This window comes from Rhamphochromis sp. 'chilingali' (genome assembly GCF_963969265.1).
Source record: "Rhamphochromis sp. 'chilingali' genome assembly, chromosome: 4".
NCBI lineage: Eukaryota > Metazoa > Chordata > Actinopteri > Cichliformes > Cichlidae > Rhamphochromis > Rhamphochromis sp. 'chilingali'.
This window is the reverse complement of record NC_137948.1, coordinates 16,310,733-16,334,083: the sequence shown is the minus strand read 5'-3', so window position 1 is coordinate 16,334,083 and position 23,351 is coordinate 16,310,733. Positions and strand designations below refer to the sequence as shown.

General features: G+C 39.4%; 2 protein-coding genes across 4 annotated transcripts in view; both read right to left on the bottom strand.

Moving 5' to 3' along the window:
* The window catches only part of LOC308395894 (CD276 antigen homolog), a 69,242-nt gene extending 67,271 nt beyond the window's left edge, over nucleotides 1-1,971 (bottom strand). For all 3 annotated transcript variants that reach the window (XM_080880939.1, XM_080880940.1, XM_080880941.1), the window contains exon 1: nucleotides 1,898-1,971. The gene's annotated coding sequence lies outside the window, so the exon portion shown is untranslated. The remainder of the gene's footprint in view (nucleotides 1-1,897) is intronic.
* A 2,560-nt stretch (nucleotides 1,972-4,531) lies between these two features.
* Nucleotides 4,532-21,665, bottom strand: jpt1a (Jupiter microtubule associated homolog 1a). Its single transcript, XM_080881505.1, has 5 exons — nucleotides 21,468-21,665; nucleotides 19,036-19,178; nucleotides 6,852-6,949; nucleotides 6,553-6,580; nucleotides 4,532-6,035 (listed from the first exon to the last, which is right to left on the bottom strand). Exons 1-5 carry the CDS (start codon nucleotides 21,521-21,523, stop codon nucleotides 5,902-5,904), a joined length of 459 nt encoding a protein of 152 aa, XP_080737631.1. The 5' UTR covers nucleotides 21,524-21,665; the 3' UTR covers nucleotides 4,532-5,901.
* Nucleotides 21,666-23,351: the final 1,686 nt, after the last annotated feature.

Genomic DNA, 23,351 nt, shown 5'->3' with positions numbered 1-23,351 from the left:
ATATAAATCAATGTGTCATTTTCTGTGGTTTTCTTCCCTCCAAAGTGTTATAGCGTCATGGATCACAAGTTACAGAGGAGTCAGCTCAGCTGCCGTCTCTGCTCCTTGGTTTGCTTGTCTTTTTGTTTATGTTCTGTTTTTTTCTGTATGCATGATTAATCTACTTCATATACACGTCACAAAATTCAAGTGCAATGCATTACAATTTTGTACAGAAATGCTTTTTTAATTCTGAAAGCAGTTATGGCTGTGCAGCAGAGTAAGAATTTCTTGAGTGCAGCTGGGAGACATCTGCAGGCTCCAGATGAGCATTAATTAACTTCTCCACATCCTGTTCATGCAACTGAGACAACAGGTCAAAATGAAGTTTGCAAAATGTCACGAAGCCCGAGGTCACAGAATGCAGGATACAGAAATATTGATATGATCCTGATATGTGTGCGCTTATTTTCTTTCCCTTCCTTCGGACGATACTGCCCTGAGAGTCTGGCCCGTTTGTACGATATCTGTATTGACACTGCTGTGTCAGTCTATTATTCAGGCCCCTCACGTTGCCAGTTGTTTCTGTTCTTTTTGGCTTGTTTTGCCTCTTGTAGCTAGATAAGTTACAGAACAGACCAAGAGAAATTGTGGGGGGTGAGAGCAGGGAGATGACATGAAGAAAGGCAACAGGCAACAACAAATGATCAAGACAAAGTTTTTGGATTTCATTCAACTATTTTTTCCATGGACCTGTGACCGAGACAACATGTCCACACACTAATGTTAGCCCAATGTTTGTGTCAACTGTCAACCCACAACCTCGTTCTGCAGCTGGCGGGCAGCTTCTCTCTCACAGACATATATGTACTTAGACTTATATTTAGCGCACAGGTATAGTCTAACTCTCACTCCAGGTCAGCACATTATGACTCTGTCTCACTGTGTGTATTTACTGCCGTCACAGTTTCATGATTCATGCTCACAGCACAAAAAGAAGCATTTCTCTTACATGAATAATGAGAGGCGCGTTTAGTGGTTTATAGGCGCTGATTAAACGGGACTGCAGCTTCTGGCTCAAAACCGCACTGCAGTTTTTTGAACACACACACACACACACACACACACACACACACACACACACACACACACACACACACAGTCAGAAACAGACCACACTGTTCTCTGGCTGTTCACAGGCTGTACACTAACTAAGCTTGATCCACAACAAAAACTCCTAATGCACAGACAGAAGCACTATCGTGGGACAGACGCCAGTTTGTTTGCATAGAGAATTTGAATGTAACCTGAGAACAGCGACAACAAACCAGCGAATAATCCTTCCAAACTGGAACTTTGAACTTGAACTTTGAACACGTTACCTGTACATATTCTCTCTCTCTCTCTCTCTCTCTCTCTCTCTCTCTCTCTCTCTCTCTCTCTCTCTCTCACACACACACACACACACACACACACACACACACACACACACACACTTATATATGTATATGTGTCCACATTCACAGGACATAAGTCACGGTCAACAAACTGTTGCTGGTGTCGCTGTTCTCAGAAAGAACAGGTCACGCGCACACACCGCACACCATATACGAAACCAACAAAACAGCTTTATAATTTATATGTATATTATATTACAATTATAAGGAGATTTTCAAGCAAGAGTTTATCACAAGACCTCCGAGTCAGCGTCAGAGACAAGCAGCCTACAGTCCTCAGCTCTTGAATGGCTTTTGAACGCGGATAACTCGGTCGGCCGCGTTTCTCCACGTCGACTGAGCGTAATACACAAACCCGTAGGTTTCGGTTGCCTGCATCTGTTATACACCGAGGAGACATATAAGTCGTAAAGGCCGTACTAATATAAATGACCGCAAATGGTCGATCAAGTTCAACTTACATTACACGCTCCTCTTCACCGGAGATGTGATGCCTGGACTGGGTTGTACAGTCTTAACTGGCTTTTTAACTTTCACTTTCATTCTGAGTCAGAAAAAAAGGACAACCCACTGGCTTTCCGTCGCCTCTTGTTTTACAAGGAGCAGATATTTATTTTGTTAAATAAAGAATTCTAATGTCTTGTCAGCAACGTTAACAGGAGGCATTAGCACTGGATGAGCTTCAATCCACAGAAAAATGTTCGAATTTGGGCATTTTAGCAAAATGAAAGCTTTTTCATTCATCTTTTTTGTACAGGCCTAGATGAAAAGGATAATTACAGAACACTTTTTATTTAGAGTATAGCATCAAGTTAGTTAAATATCTGAGATATTGTTCTGGTCAGTTAATGAAATTACATTATCTTACAGAAGTGAGTACAGCCTTTACATTTTTTGAGTAACTTTGAGGTCACCTTAAAATACCTCAACATACAGCCATTAATGTCTAAACTGCTGGCAACAAAAGTGAATACACCCTTAAGTTAAAATGTCCAAACTGTGCCCAAAGTGTCAATATTTTGTGTGGCCACCATTATTTTCCAACACTGCCTTAACTTTGTTGGGCATGGAGTTCACTAGAGCGTCACAAGGTGCCACTGGAATCCTCTTCCACTCCTTCATGATGGCATCATTGTGCAGGTGGATGTTAGAGACCTTGTGCTCCTCCATCTTCCATTTGAGGACGCCCCATAGATGCTCAATAGGCTTTAAGTGTGGAGACACACCCCTGATACCATCTGAACCAAATAAGTTTATCTTGGTCTCATCAGACCACAGGTAATCCATGTCCTCGTTTTCAGCAAACTGCGGACTGTCTTGTGCATTATCTTTCGAAGAGGCTTCCTTCTGGGATGACAGCCATGTGATGCAGTTTTCAGCGTATGGTCTGAGCACTGACAGGTTGACCCTCCACACCTCTGCAGCAATGCTGGCAGCACTCATACATCTATTTTCAAAAGACTACCTCTGGATATGGTGCTGAGCACGTGCACTCAACTTCTTTGGTCGACCATGGCGAGGTTTGTTCTGAGTGGAACCTGTCCTGTTAAACTGCTGTATGGTCTTGGCCACCATGCTGCAGCTCAGTTTCAGGGTTCAGATTTAACACACCTGTTCCCCATTTGCACCTGAGACCTTGTAACACTAGTGAGCCACACGACAGCAGGGAGGGAAAATGGCTAATTGGGCACAATTTGGACATTTTCATTTAAGGGTGTACACACTTTTGTTACCAGGGTTTTAGGCAATAATGGCCGTAAGTTGAGTTATTTTAAGGTGACATCAAATTTAGTGTTATACAAACTGTAAACTGACTACTTTACATTGTATCAAAGTGTCATATCTTCAATGTTATCCCATGAAAAGTTATAATAAAATATTTACAAAAATGTGAGGGGTGTACTCACTTTTGTGAGATACTGTATCAACAGGCGCACTAGAGGGGCAACAATCTGACAAGGCCCAAGACATGAATGGTTTTACAGATGGAGGACTGACATTTTTTTTCTCAAGAGCATAGAGAGAAAGTCCAAGAAAGGCAGAACACCTCTGTGGCATGATGGTTTGGTCCATCCATCGCCAACAGGTTGGACCTCAGTGATACAGGTCCAGATCTAGAGGATCCTCCTGGGCATCCGCAGTCTTTTTGAGAATTTCCCCTCCTGTTGTCAGCAGGGCTGACCTGGGACAAAAATTCTCCTGCACTGACAGACATGCATACAATAATTTAAATACACTTGTCAGCCGCATCATTTTTTCCACTTTGATTTTCGAGGTGTCTTTGCATTCATCCCTCTGTAGGCTGATAATTTCCGTTTCCATGATATGGCATCCTTTCGTTTATAACACACTACCCAGTCCATAACATTACATTGAAATCTGATGTGTTATCAGAGTTTTCGTTTAGTTTCTTGTAAATTAAAGACCACATGTGGTGCCTGGTACTTTTTTGGCATTTCTAAAGGCTTTTATTCAATGCAGTCTGTTCAGCACGTGGTCAGAGTCACATAAAAATAAGAATGCAACACATCAGACAGTCTTCTACTTCTTTCAATCAGGTTTGTTAAGTGGGATTGTTTTATATTTGTGTAACCACTGATTGCTACAACCATGAAAAGTTTAAGTCCTTGAGTATTCACAAGATTATCAGAAAAGTTGACCTCAGACCTTAAGGTCAAGATCACTGAGATTCAAATTAATCCAAGATATTAAGAAGATGCAGCTATGGTATCAATTCCAAAACCCTAAGTGATTTTCTTCTTGAGTCATCTCATTCACAAGATTTTGAGAAAACCTGACCTCTGACCTTGAGGTCAAGGTTACTGAGCTTCCAACTTTACCCTGATTTTTAGTAGAAACACCAATCCTACATCTCCTCGTTCTCACATCCACAAACTTTGGTCGCCCACCTGGTTGACCATACCTCATCAGCCTTTTATAGCTGAGGGGTAAAACACAAATACTGAGTCATAGCTCAAGAAGTTGTAACTGTTCAAATAATATTTTATTTTATTAATCAGGCAAATTAGTGGCTGCAAAGTTCCCCCCCCCAAGTAAAACGAACTAACAGCCACTACAAATATACAAACACAGCCGATGGTCAAAACTGATTTAATGTCAATGTCCACTTGTGCCATTTATTGATTTTAAATTTCAGCAGTGACTTACATCCAGCAACAGGAAATGGTATGATGCAAGCGCTGCATCATAATAAACATAAGAGGAAGACACAACACTAAACAATGCAAACTTAAAATGCAATTTTCTTGCGTGACAGCTTGCTGTCATGCAGGTGACTCAAGAGGACAGAAGCAAGTAGAAGAATTTTGGTTGGAATAATGCCACGTGAAAGTTACAGAAAGATTGTTCTAAATTTCCAGTGAGCAAGAATACCAACTAATGTATAAAAGGGGGAGAGCAGTGAAAAGAAGGCTGGGTTGTCATAAGGTCACTTGTCAAATCTAGGATGGGTTTACCAGGAACACAGCTGTCGGGACTATAAACAGTCCATGGATTTTCAATGCAAATGCAATGGAAAAAACACCCATCTGTGATACTGGTAGGATGCAATTAAGAAACCCAACCTTGTTTGATGCTGTAGCCTAACACACAAACAGGCGCACTTTAGAGTAAAATTTGGAGTAAATTTTACCTATAAAAACACGGGGCACTTAAAACCGGCACTGGGGTTACAATAATCTAATGCTCGAGACAGTAGCAAAAACGGCTTGTTCCAACTTTCTTTTGTTTTTTTTGTTTAGTTTTTTTATTTTACCTGGCATGTGACCCTACAGTACTCAACTGAAGACAAATGTCTGCATTTTCCAGATCATAATGACAGTAATTTATGAGAATCCTGTGGATAATAATACTATAATCAGTAGAAAGAGTCCAACTTCATGCAACAACAAGAACAAGAATTGTTTCACAACAAAAAAAAGAAAAAGTATTTAACAGATTAAACGGAAGAAAATTCACAGTTATGTTTCTTCTCACATTCATACGTTAAAGACTGGACATGCATGCAAGATTGGGTCAAAGATCAACACGGAGCAAAAGCTTTTTTTCCTTTGCTTGTGTTCTACAAAATGCTTCTCTATTCATTCACAGCTTGTGCTGTTGCATTAAAGTTAGGGGAGATTTACCATTTGGCTGATGTGAGAAATGTGAGCCTTGTACCCTACCTGGCAGGTCAAATGCATTTCAGAGGTAAAGACAGACTTTGAACCGTATACATAGAAATACATAAAGTGCTTCTGTCAAAATAAACAAACAATAAAAACAGTACAAAACGGTTTTCAAAAAAGAGGTATCAAAACAATGCACTTGGGGGTGTGGAGGAGACTGGTGTCTGCTGGACATCAGAGGATTCCTGCAGGACAGACAAATGAGCTGGGGATTCTTGCTTTAAATAAAAAAGATGTTCGAAGATGAATGGAGGTAAGGAGGGGTAGTCGAGTGGCTTTCAACCAAGGATCAGGCTGGACTTGCCCCCCGGGGGGTTTCGGCGGCCAGATGGTAGTCCTGCACAGGGTTCCTCAGCCTGGGGGGCCTCATCTTGCTGCTCTCGAACTGCTTCAGGCTCAGCAGCGCTGTTTTCTGAGCATCAAAAGACAGTTTACAAAATAAATAAGGAAATGTTCCCTTATGACTTCTACTTGAAAGCACAGTCTGTGTGTCAAGTTTATCGTGTTCACTCTCTAAACAAACTATGAATGCCATTGGATGTGGGTGTTTCCTGTTGTTTTCAGTTTACTCTCCATTTCAACTCAACTGCAGATAACAATAATTTGCTTCTCCTGCCCTGTTTTCAAATGAACACTAAGCTTGAAAGTTAGTTTGCTTTGCACATATTTAGTTTCCCCTGGTAAACTGGTTCTACAGCTCTAAATTCAAGCAGACCATTAAACCTTATGTATAGTTAACTCAGGGAGGCAGACTGGGGGAGTCAGGGGGAATAATAATATTACCATGTCAGTGTTTCTTTTCCTCTCCTTTCTGTGTATGTGTTGTAAGCATTATATTAAAACTGACTTGTATAAATGTGCCAACAGTTTGGGTGCAGGGAGGTTTCGAACTAAAATAACAATGATGTGATCAAGAAACATGCTCTTACCATTTTCACGTACAGAGATATCTCCATCCTAATCAAGATAAGCAGAAAAGAAAGGATGAATGTTTGACAACTTCATAAAGGAACTTTGTACAACTGTTTTGATGGAAAAACGCACATTCACAGCGCAGTTCAACAGCACTAGTTACAACCCAAGTGTCATTTGGTAATTTCTCAAAAGGAAGAAGAGGAAAACATTGATACTTTAAATAGTTTGGACTTAAGCTGTTTCTTGGTGTTTGTTTGGCCTTAAGTTTCACTTCCTTTCTCTGTGCATCTCATGATCTGAGCCTTTGTCTTACTGTGGTGGGCGTGTCCCCCAAGTGACTGGTAGTATGATTTCCTCCTCTCCTCAGGGGGGCCGATGGCTCTCCACACAGCACACCTGTTGGTTTCCCGCCTAGAAGAGGAATGAAATATTGGGAATAACGAGAAAGACAATCCCAATTTAAATAAACACGTATTATATGTGTGTCTGTGTTGAGCTGTTTCAGTCTGGACTGCAGAGCTGGACAGACAGGCAGACACACATATGGGACTATCCCTTATCACTGCCAGCATGTCTCAAGAACTGTGTTTTAATGATCCACCAGTGGAAAATAAAAAGGCATCTCAAAAAAACATCACTGAATAACAACATCTGAGAATTGGTGCATTAAAACTTCTCTGAGGCAATGAGACCCCGGAGATTTAAAAATACCCCAAGCCGAGCCAACTGTCAGACACGCCTGACTGACACAATCCTCCACACTTCGTTCTTCACAGATTTTCTACAAAATCTAATTGAAAAACAAAACAAAACAGCGACACCTAAATCAGAGAGCATTGATCGATGCAACCAGATGCAAATATGTAATAAATGGCCTGATTATAAGCAGATAAATGACACATTTTCAGTTTCCCATGAAATATTTGCAAGTAATAAATGACATTTGTGAGGGCAGGAAATAACAATCTCATGATAGAAGCTATTCAAACAGCTGCGCACTGACTGGACTCCTACATATGACCTTCCAGTTTTAAATTGTGCTCTGGGGAAGTTTGACATTTCTTTAGTTACACTTTCGCACGAAATGTCCGTCTTACAACAACCATTTTCACACTGAGGTTAATTTAGATGCGCAGTCATGTTCTCCTGCGTAGGCCACTTTTACTGTGTAGGCCATTTCCTTTTCGCCTCCAGGGGGTTTCTGGTTCATTCTCAGTACCCTTATTCACAAGCCTAACAGCAACGCATGTGTCTGTCAGTTTCGGTATAAATAACGGCTATTCAGAAATACTGTCTATCAACACATGATTGGGGGTAGAGAAGAAGGCCAAAAAGGCAAATTTACATTTTTATAATTTGTTCTCACGGAAAAAAAGTGGTCCTATTCTCCAAATCGACAACAGCTTAATGTGACATTTCAACTACGTAATATGAACTTCTTAAACTTTTCAGTATTATTTTTTTTTGCACATTTATTATATCAGATAAAAGGTACCAGCTTACCGTCATCCCATTTTATAACATATTCTAAAGGACCAACTGACTTTTTTGGCTGAATGAATGCCTGCAAATCCTGCTAACATCACATCTCTCGGTGTCACCGGCACCGATGCTGGTGAGACGGCCATCAGTGCTACTCCGCAGCCACCTAGTAGATACACCTGTGGTATAAATTGGCCTTGTTCTCAAGTTATTGCATTCACAGGATTTTCAGAAAACGTGACCTTATGAGGTCATGATGAACTAAATCACCCTGTGCACCACTTAACTGGATAGTCAGCAGAGCACTTTCTCTAACAGACTGAGCTCTGCTGCCACAAGGACAGATGCTTAAACATTTTACTGCCATTTGTTTTTACTTTCCCCAAATATGTAAAGGATAAAATATTTGACACACAGAGCTGTTTGTCTTTGTACATCATGAAGTCATGAGTGAGTACTCTAGCGTTTGGGGGTTTAGGTCTGTGCCAATCCGGTTGTTCAGTCTGACATCACTAGCCGTGTCTGGGTCTAAACTCCGCTGCAGGTCCATATATCAAACGATCACTATGGGATTACTGAGAGTTGAAAAACTGTCTAAAGTCTTTCATCTTTAATAAAATGATCAGCGTTCTGCTCTACCAGGTGTAACAATTGAGTTTAACATCCAGGCATCCATGAAAACGGAATTTATGACATTTAACGGAGTTAGAAGTTAGCAGGGAGTTAGCTCGCTAGCTTCTATCTAAATACAATATAGCATGTCCTGACTGTGGGGTTTTGGAAACAAATTAAAACGTACAGCTCTGTTATCACTTCCAGCATAAATGAAGACAGAAAACTAAACAGCAGTGACGTTTGTAGGGTTACTGAAGTTGGGCTAGCTGGTATATAATGATGTGCTACGTGACCGCTAGCGACACAGCTATGTTAGCATAATATAAACAAGCTAACTTTTTTTCCACTCGATAAAAGTTTACGTGAGTGTTCTCGGTGGTCAGGAACAAATGTAATCGCATGGCAGGATGCTGTAAAAGGACCAAACTTCAGCCAGGAGAACAACTGAGATAATCCATCCACAATACGAGGTTAGTCATTCATATACTGCTGCATGGGCTGGGCTGTAGTTACATCGTAAGGTTTTAAAAACTGAGCTTAAATAAATGATTAGCGGTAATAAAAGCCGAGGGAGGTCAACAGTGATCACTGACTGTTTTAGGAGCTTTTTGAGATCAAATAGAAGAAAATACATAACATTAAACATGTTAACAACACAAATGCCATATTAAACACAGACTACTTTAGACCCGGAAGTAGGATTCGTCGCGTCATCACTGAACAACCGGATAAGAACATCTGGCTCGTACACGCATTACTGTGTGTGTACAGCAGATGCAAAATAATACACTGACGCAAGCACTGCTATTAAAAAATAATTTTAAGCATTTTCATTTTTAAGTACTTGTACTATATCCTACGCATAATCTACAGGGTAATACTGCACATTTTATTTCAAATTACACTTCCACCTGTAATTTCCATAGTTTGAAGAGTAACTTCTGTGTTAAAATTACATTTACTGCTCACTTTTTATTTTTAGCTACACTTTACTGGTATTGTTTAGGTCCCATATTTTGCTTTCAGAACTTTCTTAATTCTTTCTGTCAGAGATTCAACAAGGTGCTGGAAACTCAGAGACGTTGATCCATACTGATGATATGTAGTTGCTGCAGATTTGACAGAAATCCATTATGGAAATCTTCCGGTTCAGCACAATGCAAAGACGCTCAGGTGAATGATCAGGCAATTTGAGTACAGTGAGCACATTGTTCAAGAAACGAACATGAGATGGTTTGAGCTTTGTGGCATGGTATACTATCCAACAGGAAGCAGCTATAAGAAGATTAGTACATTGTGGTCATGAAAACTTGGAGCATTGTCTGCAAAACTATTCAGGTAGGCTGTTGCATTCAGACACTGTTCAACTGTAGGGTTGTAGTGATTCATCGACACAGTTCATGACGCTGACTTGAAAAATTGTCAATATGCAATTTTGATGTTGATGCATCATATTCTAAAACCAAATAAATATGTTTTTATATCTGCAATACACTACAGGAAGATATGGGGGCACTATCTCTCTCATGGTCTGCTAAGACTGAGCTTAATACTAACAAAGTAGGAACTCCAGCAACACTTGAGGGAAGATGAACAACTTTAATAATTGACCAACGCGTTTCGGCTTGTGACCCTGATGAAGGCCCCAAGCCGAAACGCGTTGGTCAATTATTAAAGTTGTTCATCTTCCCTCAAGTGTTGCTGGAGTTCCTACTTTGTGAATTCTTTCATCCTCTCCATGCACCTTGGAAGCAGGTGAAGTTGTGCCAGAAAATTTTTTTTTTGCTTAATACTAACAAAGAAAAATGCAGCGAAAACAACGGTGAACCAAAGAGAGGAAATCCCAAATAGTTGTTTCTGTTTACCTGGATCTAGCGTTTTCAATGAGAGACAAGTGGAATAATGGAAGAAGATCAAGACAGAGACTTCTGTGTGGGTGAAATTTCACAAAAGACAACTTTTCCTCCACAGCAGCACCACTGCAATGTGCGGACATTTAAAATGTCCACACACTGGTGTCACGACACGGCATTTAATCTGTTATTAGACTCAACTGACTTCTCTCAAAATGTAAAAGCACCCACCCACCACTTTAATCACACTCTAGATCTTGTTTTAACATATGGCATAGAAACTGACATTTAATAGTGCTTCCTGAAAACCATCTCCCGTCTGATCATTTCCTAATAACATTTAAATTTACAATAATAGATTACACAGCAGTGGGGAGTAGATTTAAAGTTAAAGAATATAATCCACCCACTGTTGTAATCTTCAATGCCCTGTACCAACACAGAGCAGAGAAGCTACCTGAACGCTACTAACAGGGGTCGATTATCTTGTTAATAACTTTGCCTCCTCACTACCTATGACTCTGGCTACTGTAGCTCCTGTGAAAAATAAGGCCTCAAATCAGAAGTACTTGACTCCCTGGTGTAACTCTAAAACGCGCACCTTAATGCAGGTAACTGGTAAGCTGGAGAGGAAAAGGTGTTATACAAATTTAGAAGGTCATCATTTAGCTCGGAAGAATAGTTTGCTGCTTTTTGAAAAAGCCCTCTGTAAAGTTAGAACATCTTCACTGATTTAAGAAAATAAGAACAACCCTACTTCTTCACAAAAAATTTAACCATTAGAGAAAAAATGACTCATAATCAACTCATATATGTAACATTATCCACAGCTACTTTCATACCATTGATATTTAGAGTCTTTTTCTAATTACTTCCTCCAAACCATCAACATGTCTTTTAGACCCCATTCCTACAAAACTGCTCAAAGAAGTCCTGCCATTAATTAATGCTTCAATCCTAAATATGATCAACCCATCTCTAATAATGGGCTACCACAGGACTTCAAGCTGGCAGTAGATAAACCGTCTCTTGACCCTGCTGTCTTAGCTAATTATAAGCCAATCTACAACCTTCCTTTCATCTCAAAAATTCTTGAAAGAGTAGTAGTCAGATCATCTGCAGAGGAATGGCTTATTTGAAGAGTTTCAATCGGGTTTCAGAGCTCATCACAGCACAGAAACAGCTTTAGTGAAGGTTACAAATGATCTTTTTGTGGCCTCTGACGGTGGACTCGTCTCTTGTCCCGCTAGACCTCGGTGCAGCGTTTGATACTGTTGACCATAATATTCTATTAGAGCGAGCAGAGCACGCTGTGTGTATTACAGGTACTGCGCTGCAGTAGTTTGTATCATATCTATTTAAAAGACTCCAATTTGTTCATGTAAATGGAGAGTCATCTACACAAACCTAGGTTAATTATGAAGATCCACAAGGTTCAGTGCTAGGACCAATTCTGTTTATATTATACATGTTTCACTTAGGCAGTATCATCATAAGACATAGTATATATTTTCACTGCTATGCAGATGACACCCAGCTTTATCTGTCCATGAAGCCAGATAACACACACCAATTAGTTAAAATGCAGGAATCTCTTAAAGCCATAAAGACCTGGATGGCCTCTAACTTTCTGCTTCTTAATTCAGATAAAACTGAGGTTATTGTACTTGGCCCTAAAATTCCTAGAAATATGGTATCTAACCAGATACTTACCCTGGATAGCATTACCTTGGCCTCCAGTAACACTGTCATTTTTAGAATGTCATTCATTTTTCCCCAGGATATGTCATTCAAAACAAATATTAAACAAATATGTAGGACTGTTTTCTTCCATTTGCACAACATCTCTAAAATTAGAAATATCTTGTCTCAGAGTGACGCTGAAAAACTAGTTCATGTATTTAATACTTCCAGGCTGGACTACTGTACTTCATTATTACCAGGATGTCCTAAAAATTCCCTGAAAAGCCTTCAGTTAATCCAAAATGCTGCAGCAAGAGTACTGACAGGGACTAGGTAATTTCTAGAATCAATTCGTTTCCGATTCAGAAGGTCCCGAATTGATTCGATCCACGATTCGATTCGATGAACATTACCTGATGCTGCTGAAGTGAAGCAGAGCAAAGTTACAGAGGTTTTATTACATGCACAGCTAAGCATTTTGCATAATTTTAAAAAGTTTAAATTTGTTCAGTAGCCTATTTAACTGCAGAAATGAAGCTTTCTTTTCAGAAGTAAGTAAAAGGAAAAAAAACAGCGGCCGACAGCACTGTAAACAACGTTAGACTGGTGGGTAATAAGCAAGCAAATAATGGAGAAAACTGAGATTTTTAGATGGGACACTGTTCTTGAAGTACACTAAAAGAGACAGAGAGCTGTGCCTGAAGTGAGATTTTATCGTGCTGGAAGCGAAACAGCAAAAGTAAGAAAGGGAAAACAAGATATGTGAAGCGAAATGTGAAGCGTAGTTTGGATCTTCTTTTGCTGCTGGTTCGGTCAATATTGTTTGGAGAGAGATAAAAACCTCCAGCTTCAGAATCTAGTGCAAAAAAGGGCGTAAACACAAAGCGCGGACCTGCCGAAACATCAGAATCAGTGAGCTGTCGGCTTTCAGCCCGACTGTGTCAATGTCGTCGGGTGAGAAAGGCGACATCTCACTGATTCTGATCCGTCGGCGGGTCCGTGCTTTGTGTTTACATCTTAGTGCAGAATCTGTGTACCTGCTATCATTTACTATTTTAGCTGTTTGGTGGTTGTTGAAATTTTGTGAGGTTTAACCTGAGATTCTGGCGTTTTGGGCAACATAAATTTAGATTTAAAAATTGATTCAGGATTTTAATGAATTGATATCACGTTATCCAAGCCAGAATCGATTTTAATCGATAAATCAATCACCAAAACCCACCCCTAGTTTGGATTTGGGACACAATATATGAGGCGACTGTTTTTGTGATTTGGCGCTGTATAAATGAAATTGAATTGCATTGAATTAATTGATTAATCAAAAATAAAATCATTTGCAGATTAGCCGACTGCCAAAATAATCTTTTGTTTGCCGCCCTACTCAATTGGTACTAAGACACTAAAGTGTACATTCCACCACCAGGGTAAACCACTGACACAAGTCATTATTTATCCAATTAAACTAGCCTGGATGGCTAAATACACTGATTTGCTATTATGTGATTGCCCAATTAGATATTTGTGTTAATGCACAGTCCAACAGGTGTACCTAATAAAGTGATCATGAGTTCTGAACATAGTGAGCACAAAAATGTGTTTTATTCAGATAGAGTGCCTGTTGCTTTATTTCCAGACAGTCTAGACTTGGCAGCATTCATGACGCCACAGGATTACAATAAATCCACTTCTGAGAAAGAACAAGGAAGCGTTTATGATAATTAGTTTATGTGAATATGTACTTTGAGCTTATAAAAGCATGCAATGGAGACCGTGACATAAAACAACTGAAAATTTGACATTTGGTCAATGAAAAATAAACAGATAAATTTATTCCTATTCATGCTATTCCTATAGTCTTGGTATTTTATGGAGTTGTTATATCATAGTAGTAACATTACTTGTTACCTAAAATAAAAATTTGTTAGGTAATTTGTTACAGTACTCACTGTAGCACTTTTGCTTTACTCCATAATATTTTCTGAATTGCATTTTCACATAATTACAAGCCCAAACAAGGGCACAAATTACTACTCTAATGAAGAGATACACAAGCTGTTTCTTTAAGATTTAACACAAAGACAACAGCGAAGTTAAACACCAGCCCAGAGAGTACTTCGCAGCGGTGGCCAGTCAACTGTAGAAACAGCCACAGGTACGAACTAAGGCTTGAATGCTATAAAGGAGAAATATAAGTAATGCAGATATCTCCACTTCTAAAAAGCTGTAAACTACTCTACCATTTTCCTTCTCCAAGCACACCAACTGGAATCAGCTGACTGTGCGGAAGTATGTGAAAAACAATTCCATGTTTGATTTTTTTTTCCTTTTTAAATCAGTCATTGTGGAAATAATTGAAAAAAAAAACATGCTTGGCATTCATTTATTAACCTTTTGATTTGTAAATATAATGTGATTACCGAATTCAGTAAAATAACGTTACATTACTGTGTTAAACAGAAATGTAATGTGATCCCATACCACCCCACGTGTCTCTGTAAACACATAAATCTCTTACTCTCTCTCTTGTCTTTGACAAACATGCTGTGGCAGTTGCAGATCAGGTTAGGTAAGTAAGCAGAAAAAAAGAAACCTGCTCAGTGACTGTGAGTAAATCACTTCTTGAAAGGAGAAGGAAAGAAATATACTTGAGCCTGCTAATTCGAAGAAGACCTTACTCTGCTTAATCAAAGTTCAAAACAACTCAGGACAAGTGTCCCACTTCTCAAAACACCAAAACACAGAGAAGTAAAAGAAGGAACTGAAAGCTGGGACTTGAGTGAATTATATCCAGCTTAAACTTTCAGAACAAAGAGAGGACTATTACTTTCAACCACTCAATATGAGAAGTAAAAAAGGAGGAAGGAACTGTGTGGAAGCTTTTCTTGCATTTGGTATGAAATCATACAGGACTTTAAAGATCCTGTAGGTACTATAGTATTACTCAAATCTTTATTGTGTGGCTCAGAAGATGAAAAGATTGTTAATACTAAACTACTCTCTATTGTTAAGTAAATTCCCCCATATATTAATAGACCCTTGAACACTTCCTGATGTAGGCTTCCTGATGTCAGCTACTTTCTTGGTGAAGTGTATTTTACACTGATGTCATCACATGGTTATTCATGTCTCTGGACTTTCCACCAACACACCATTGTATGTGATACTTCCTACCACTTTTTTTACAGGCCTATCACAACAGTGTCTATCTTAAGTTGCCAAAAGGTATCCAGAGGCCAATTCCCCAAATGATACAAGGATAAATTTACTAATGACAATTTATAATATATTTCTAACATCATACATTAAAAACTGTTTCACTAGAGACCCTGAGATCTTCAAATTTACAGTAGACATTCAGTACTGAAGAGCCATTTTTGTAGCTGTATGCGTAATAGACCTATTTTGTAAGATGTACTTTTAAAATTATGTTGATGTTTAAATAATTTATTTTCTTTTTAGGTGTGTCTCATGCTCATTTGGGGAAAATGCTCTGGAACAAGAGAAGCAAATAAAAATTGCAATACCTAGCATCATATTTACCTCATGTCTAGTTTCATTTCCTTTTTTCTGTGTTTTTTTTGTTGTTGTGCATCAATCTACATTTAGGAAAGTACACTTAAGGCCAAAAGTCTACATACCATTGTCATGTGCATGAATGTCATGGTAAGTTTGGTTTTCTATCATTTCGTTGAACTTCTTTTTTTCAGGATAGAATCATTGTACAGCATACATCTTTAATGATTTATAAAAATACAAGAATTGGGTGCACAAGTTTTCATTTGTTTTGGACTTTCTCTAATCCATTTAGAATGGCCTACCCAAAGCCCCGACCAAACCTTTTTAACTCTACTGACGATTTGTGAATTATGCCTAAAAGCCAAGTCTGTGCCAGGAAACCAACCAATTTAAATGAACTCTATGAGCCAAAACAAGCGGTCAAAGATCCAGCCAGAATTATGCCAGAAGCTTGTTAATAACTACTAAAAGCATCTGGTTGAGGGCGAGGTTTCTTGCTAAGTGCCATTTAACCAAATATTAGTGGGTATATGTATACTTTGACCATGTGTGGATTAGAAAAAAATCATAAACAAATTCAAAGTTGTGCACCCCATTTTTGTTTTTCAAAATCATTAAAGATCTATGCTGTACAATCATTCTACCACAATAATATTTCAAAGAAATCATTAAAAGACCAAACTTACCATCACATTCATACCCACAACTGTATATATTCAGCACTGCAACAATAAGACTTATTAAACCATGGTGTTCCAGAGGTTTCTACAATGAGACAATGACTATTTATTTTCAGATGATGCAGATGATACCCGGATGTATATATCCATGAGGCTAAATGACACAAATCAATTACACTCAACAAAAATATAAACGCAACACCTTTGTTACTGCTCCCATTCCCCATGGGATGGACGTAGAGACCTAAAATTCATTCCAGATACACAATATAACCATCCCTCCCAAACAGTGGTCACAAATCAGTCCAAATGTGTGGTAGTGGGCACATCTGCTATATTGAGATAATCCATCCCACCTCACAGGTGTGCCACATCAGGATGCTGATCTGACATCATGAGTAGTGCACAGGTGTACCTCAGACTGCCCACAACAAAAGGCCACCCTGGAATGTGCAGTTTTGTCTCACAGCAAAATGCCACAGATGCCACAAGCAATGAGGGAGCGTGCAATTGGCATGCTGACAGCAGGAATGTCAACCAGATCTGTCGCCCGTGCATTGAATGTTCATTTCTCTACCATAAGCCGTCTCCACAGGCGTTTCAGAGAATATGGCAGCACATCCAACCGGCCTCACAACCGCAGACCTCGTGTAACCACACCAGCCCAGGACCTCCACATCCAGCAGGTTCACCTCCAAGATCGTCTGAGACCAGCCACCCAGACAGCTGCTGGAACAATTGGTTTGCACAACCAAACAATTTCTGCACAAACTGTCAGAAACCGTCTCAGGGACGCTCAACTGCATGCCCGTCGTCCTCATCGGGGTCTTGACCTGACTCCAGCTCGTCGCCGTAACAGACTTGTGTGGGCAAATGCTCACATCTGATGGCGTCTGGCACGTTGGAGAGGTGTGCGCTTCACGGATGAATCATGGTTCACATTGTTCAGGGCAGATGGCAGCTGAGAATGTCCCAGTTCTTGCATGGCCAGCATACTCACCGGACATGTCACCCATTGAGCATGTTCGGGATGTGCTTGACCGGCGTATACGACAGCGTGTACCAGTTCCCATGAATATCCAACAACCTCGCACAGCCATTGAAGTGGAGTGGACCAACATTCCACAGGCCACAATTGACAATCTGATAGACTCCATGCGACGATGTGTTGCACTGCATGAGGCAAATGGTGGTCACACCAGATACTGACCGGTTCTGGGTCCCCAGACCCCCAATAGCGCAAAAAACTGCACATTCCAGGGTGGCCTTTTGTTGTGGGCAGTCTGAGGTACACCTGTGCACTACTCATGATGTCAGATCAGCATCCTGATGTGGCACACCTGTGAGGTGGGATGGATTATCTCAATATAGCAGATGTGCCCACTACCACACATTTGGACTGATTTGTGACCACTGTTTGGGAGGGATGGTTATATTGTGTATCTGGAATGAATTTTAGGTCTTTACGTCCATCCCATGGGGAATGGGAGCAGTAACAAAGGTGTTGCGTTTATATTTTTGTTGAGTGTAGTTAAGCTATAGGTATGTCTTAAAAAAATAAAGGTCTGGATTGCTTCTTATTTCCTACCTCTCAATTCAGACATTTGAAGTTATTGTACTCCATCTTAACAATCTTCGGCACATGTTGTCTAACCAGATACTTACTCTTTAGCCTGCAGTCATTTTTGATCAGAATATGTCCTTCAACACGCACATTAAACAAATATGTAGCACTTACTTCATTCAGCTTGCGAAAAAAAAGTCTGAAATGTGATGCTGAAAAGCTAGTTTGTACATTTAACACTTCTAGGCTGGACTTTTGTAAATCCTTACTAACAGTCTGCTCTAAACGCTCCCTGAAAAGCCTTCAGTTTCTCCAGAATGGTGCAGTGTTCTGACAGAAACTATAAAAATAAACCACTGCTGTTTTCCCATGGTTTTATGTTCTAACAGAGCACTTCACTCTCAGAATGCAGGCTTACTTAAAGTTTGTAGTTTTTTAAAAGTAGAATCGGGGCAACAGCCTTTAACCTAACAGGTCAATCTACTATGGAACCAGCTCCCAGTTTGGATTTGGGACCCTCTCTACTTTTTGATTAGGCTTAAAACATTCCTTTCTGGGTCAAGTTACCCTGAATCATTCTTTAGTTATGCTGTAATAGCCTTAGGTTACTAAGGGGGTTCCTGTGATCTACTGAGTATTTCTTCTTCACTCATTGCTTTTCATTCCCTGTTCGTTTATACACCACTCCTGCATTTAATATACTGTAGTTTGGGTTTGTTTGTTTTTTTGTCTAATATTACAGGGTCTTCATCCTACAATAAAAAATTACTGCTATTGTGAATTGGCGCTATAAAAATAATTAATTAAATTAAAAAGGCCATTCTGAACATTTTCATTTTAAACAATAAACCCTGTGCTTTAACAAGGAATTGAAGCAGTCAAAACTACACAAATATTCAAGATTTCTGCAAACTTGTTGCTTACGAGACAAACACTTTTGGTCCAATATATAATCACGATCTTTTGGGAAGCTAACCTGCTGTGTGAACTATCATGACTGGAAACAGATTCTGGATACATTTTCTAAATAAGATGGCTATGGCAAATTGAGCTGTAGGTTTTTTGACAAAAGCAACATATGTGCAGATGTGATGCAGATATTACCTGGTGGGTTGTTCCTTCGATTAGCATAAGGGTCTTCTGGCTCGGCAAAAACGCTAGACGCCATCTTGTTTTTCCGGACAGGCGGCTTCTCCTCATCTGCACCAAGCGAAATGTTGGAGCCACCACCAGGAGGGCGCAAAACCCTGGAAAGAGAGAGACTCTTCTGTTTCTTCTCACTTTTCTACCAATATTTATATGTATTTATTAAATGTTATGCCTTAGAATTAATGCTTCGCTTATACTCATATCAATAAAATTCAGTGAATTGTGTTTTGGCTCGTACAACAATGAGCATCCCAGGGGGGGGAGTGTGTAAGAGTCACGACTACAGTTTTTTATAATCAACTAAAACAAAACTGAAAACTAACATATTAGGTTCATTCCAAGAACGGAACATGGATCCCTTGGGCAATGAGCAGGAAGGTCAGCCAAAAATAATAATCTGCCATATGAAAAATGCGGATCTCCCTGCTGTGGGGACACTGACAATGACGAAACAAATAAACGAATAAAAAGAAAACAAAATCACTAAACCGAAATGAGCAAGCTCCATTGTGAAACTAACTGAAACTAAAAATTCTTAATGAAACATAAAGTAAAAGTGAAAACAAAACTAGATTAACCCAGTAATGAATCAGACAGATTTATTATACTAAGCGATGGGTTTCTGTACATCTGCCAGATTTTAAGTGGTAGAGAAAGAAATGTAAATTACTAAATGGCTAAAATTTTCTTTACACCACATAACCTCACAACTCAGTTGCTGTTTAGAATATCATACACCGAGACAGACTTGAGAGATATATCTATCAAATAAATATAACACCTGAAACCTCAGATCTATAGATGTGATATCATGGTATATGAAGAGTTTAATTCATAAATACAACCATGTTCAGTATATAATTGGTGCAAACCCCCCCCCCCCCCCAGTCTATTATGGGATTCTATTAAAGAACTCTGGGTAATGGGCAGTGGAAAATCTGCAATATATAAAGTTATTGCACTAAAGGTATAATCTACATTTATCTGAAAGTAAGAACAGTATTGATAAAAATAAACAAGCAAAACTGGAAAAATATAGTTTTAGAAAATAACAGGAGCCGTTTCAAAATCAATAATGTATGGCATGTATGGTGCACTAAAACAATTAAATATGATAATGACAATAATTATTACTAACCTGTGATTTATGTGATACATTATACTAGTTATGCTTAAAAATGGAGTAGGCTATTTAACAGTGTTAAATATGTGGATTGTACTTTATGCACAGGTGTGGCATATGCGTGTTTATGGTTTGTGTATAAATGACAGGTGTCAGAATACCTTGATTCTTCAAATATTGTGAAAGTAAATATTTTTTAATCCTCATATCTCCTACTGCATTTTGTATTACCTAACTTATGACAGCTGCGAAACTATATTAATACAATGTATTATGAGCACCTTTTAGCACCAAATTAATTCCAGCTGATGTGCCTTATACAGATGTGCCTTATACATGGGTAATTGAGACTATATAATTGAGGAAACTTAAATTTTCTATGCTGTACATGCAGCAGATTTTAACAATGTTATTTTGGTATACGTTTCCAAAAACACTAAAGATAACAACAGTTTGTGTTTTTACAGCGTGATGATGATTAAAATATGCTTTCGTCCAAGTGCACTGTAATTATGGTGCTACTGAATTTGCTACAATAACCATATAACTTTCTGAAAACTCATTCGTTTAAATAGTGCTCATTTATTTTTTTTATTTTTTATATTGGTCTTAAATCAGATGTTCATTGCATCTAATAAACGAATACAATACACGTGGAATTCAGTGTATGGTCTATATAATGTCAGGTGTGGCCAGCAGTAACATGGCCCTCGCCTCAATCAGACCATATGCAAGACAGACTAAAGCATGTCTTACTGCACCTCCGATAATAATCTCGCTTCCCTGATCAGAAATCTGCGGGAACCCCACCCAGCTGAATGAATATATATTTACTCCCCTACGTTTTCCAAACAATAACCACAAAATACTCAAGCAGGAAATGCAGTACAAACACACGAAGGCATAAAAGGCCTCGGAACCACGATTAGTCTGCATCAGCTCGCTAAGCATCCTCTCTCCACAAAAGGCAGCGGTACAGACGTGTTGTCTTGCTAACTAACGCTCACGTTCGAATGCTATATCCGGATGGGCAAAATGGGAAGGCGTGGTAGCAAGCTTTATAATTGTATCGTCGACGGCTTTACTTTCAAACTATGTCTAGGCGCCTTAGTAACAATTACAGGCAGGGGCAACAACAAAACGGTCGTCTATTTTTCTCCGTTAGCCTGTGTTTCGCGTTGGGGTAAAGTCAGAGGATGCTGGACTTGTTGGCTTCATGGTGGATGGCTAACGGATACACAGAGGTCTGAAAGACGCCTTTTACCTGGAACTGCTTTTAGCACCGGGCTCCATCCCTTGAAATGTCGTAGTAGTCGTCATTTTTGCACAAGATGTCGTACAGTATGTTAAGCCTATCAGTATGCAACCAAACTACACTCTCATAAGCAGTATTTCACCACCTCATCACTATCCACCCTAGCTGGTGGCTCCCAGTCAACCTGCTTCCAGTCTGAGAGGACCAGTGTAGAACTAAACGACGAAAGAGATCTCACTTCCGGCTGTTGTTTCAAAATAAAATAAGACAACTGTGGGGAAAAAAAGGGCTGCGATTCTGTGGTTCAATTAGCTCACGTGAAACTGTATGTTAGTGTGCTTAGGGATATAAATTTTGCAGCTGAGGAGTTGCCCTTTGCTATCTAACCATTAACAAAAATGACACCTTGAATTTAAGTGTGAAGCCAATTTTCATATTTCCGGTTTTCTCTGATTAGAGCTGGACCGTATGTATATTTTGAATTTGTGGATTAGAGAAAATCCAAATCCAAAATATCTTCAAATTTGCGCACCGATTTCTTGTTTTTTAAAGTCATTTAAGATGTATGCTGTAAAATATTTCCACCATGGACAAAGAGCAGTACAAAGAAGCCCGAGGATGCGTTAACAGCATGCTGACTGTTCACTTATACATAATTTCTTCTGGGATTAATAAGTATTCTGATTCTGATTCTAAAAGCCCCAAACTACCATGATCATGCTCATGGTGAGTGTATGTAAACTTTTCACTACAAGTGCACTTCTCCAAATTTTAAGGGATGTATAACAAAATGTCCCTAAATGAGGAAATGAAGCATGACAGGAGGTGACACACAATAAGATAAATTCAAATTCAACACCATACGAAAAACATCTCATACAAAAGATGGATATTAAACTTACTCAGAGCTATTGAAGTGTGAGTCACTCTATCTCCCTAAACAGGACCCAGTAACCATTACAGTGGCAGACATCCTAGCACTGTACAGCACTAGGCCCTGACATGATTCACACCTACTCCCTAAAGAAGTTAACTGCATTTCATGAGCATCTTGCAGCATAAATGAACCAGCTGTTAATGGATGAAACACCCAGAATGATTAACTGAAGGCCAGACATTCCTGAAGCCCAAGGATCCCAGAAGGGATTGGCCCCATCCATCTACCAACCAGTAACCTGCTTCAGCAAAAAATGGAAGTTCCTGTCAGGCATCATAGGAGCTAAGATTAAGGTTCAAGGTTCATTATTTGCCATATGTGCATAAATCAGCAGTCAAGGCACATTGGAATTCTTTTGCTCTCTCAGTCATACTAAGCATGCTTGAAAAAAATAGGCAAAAATAAATTCAATTCAATTCAATTCAATTTTATTTATATAGCGCCAAATCACAACATAAGTCGCCTCAAGGCGCTTCATAGATACAGAGAAAAACCCAACAATCATATGACCCCCTATGAGCAAGCACTTTGGCAACAGTGGGAAGGAAAAACTCCCTTTTAACAGGAAGAAACCTCCGGCAGAACCAGGCTCAGGGAGGGGTGGCCATCTGCTGCGACTGGTTGGGGTGAGAGAAGGAAGACAGGATAAAAGACATGCTGTGGAAGAGAGACAGAGATTAATAACAGGTATGATTCAATGCAGAGAGGTCTGTTAACACATAGTGAGTCAGAAAGGTGACTGGAAAGGAAAAACTCAATGCATCATGGGAATCCCCCGGCAGCCTATGTCTATTGCAGCATAACTAAGGGAGGATTCAGGGTCACCTGGTCCAGCCCTAACTATATGCTTTAGCAAAAAGGAAAGTTTTAAGCCTAATCTTAAAAGTAGAGATAGTGTCTGTCTCCCGAATCCAAACTGGAAGCTGGTTCCACAGAAGAGGGGCCTGAAAACTGAA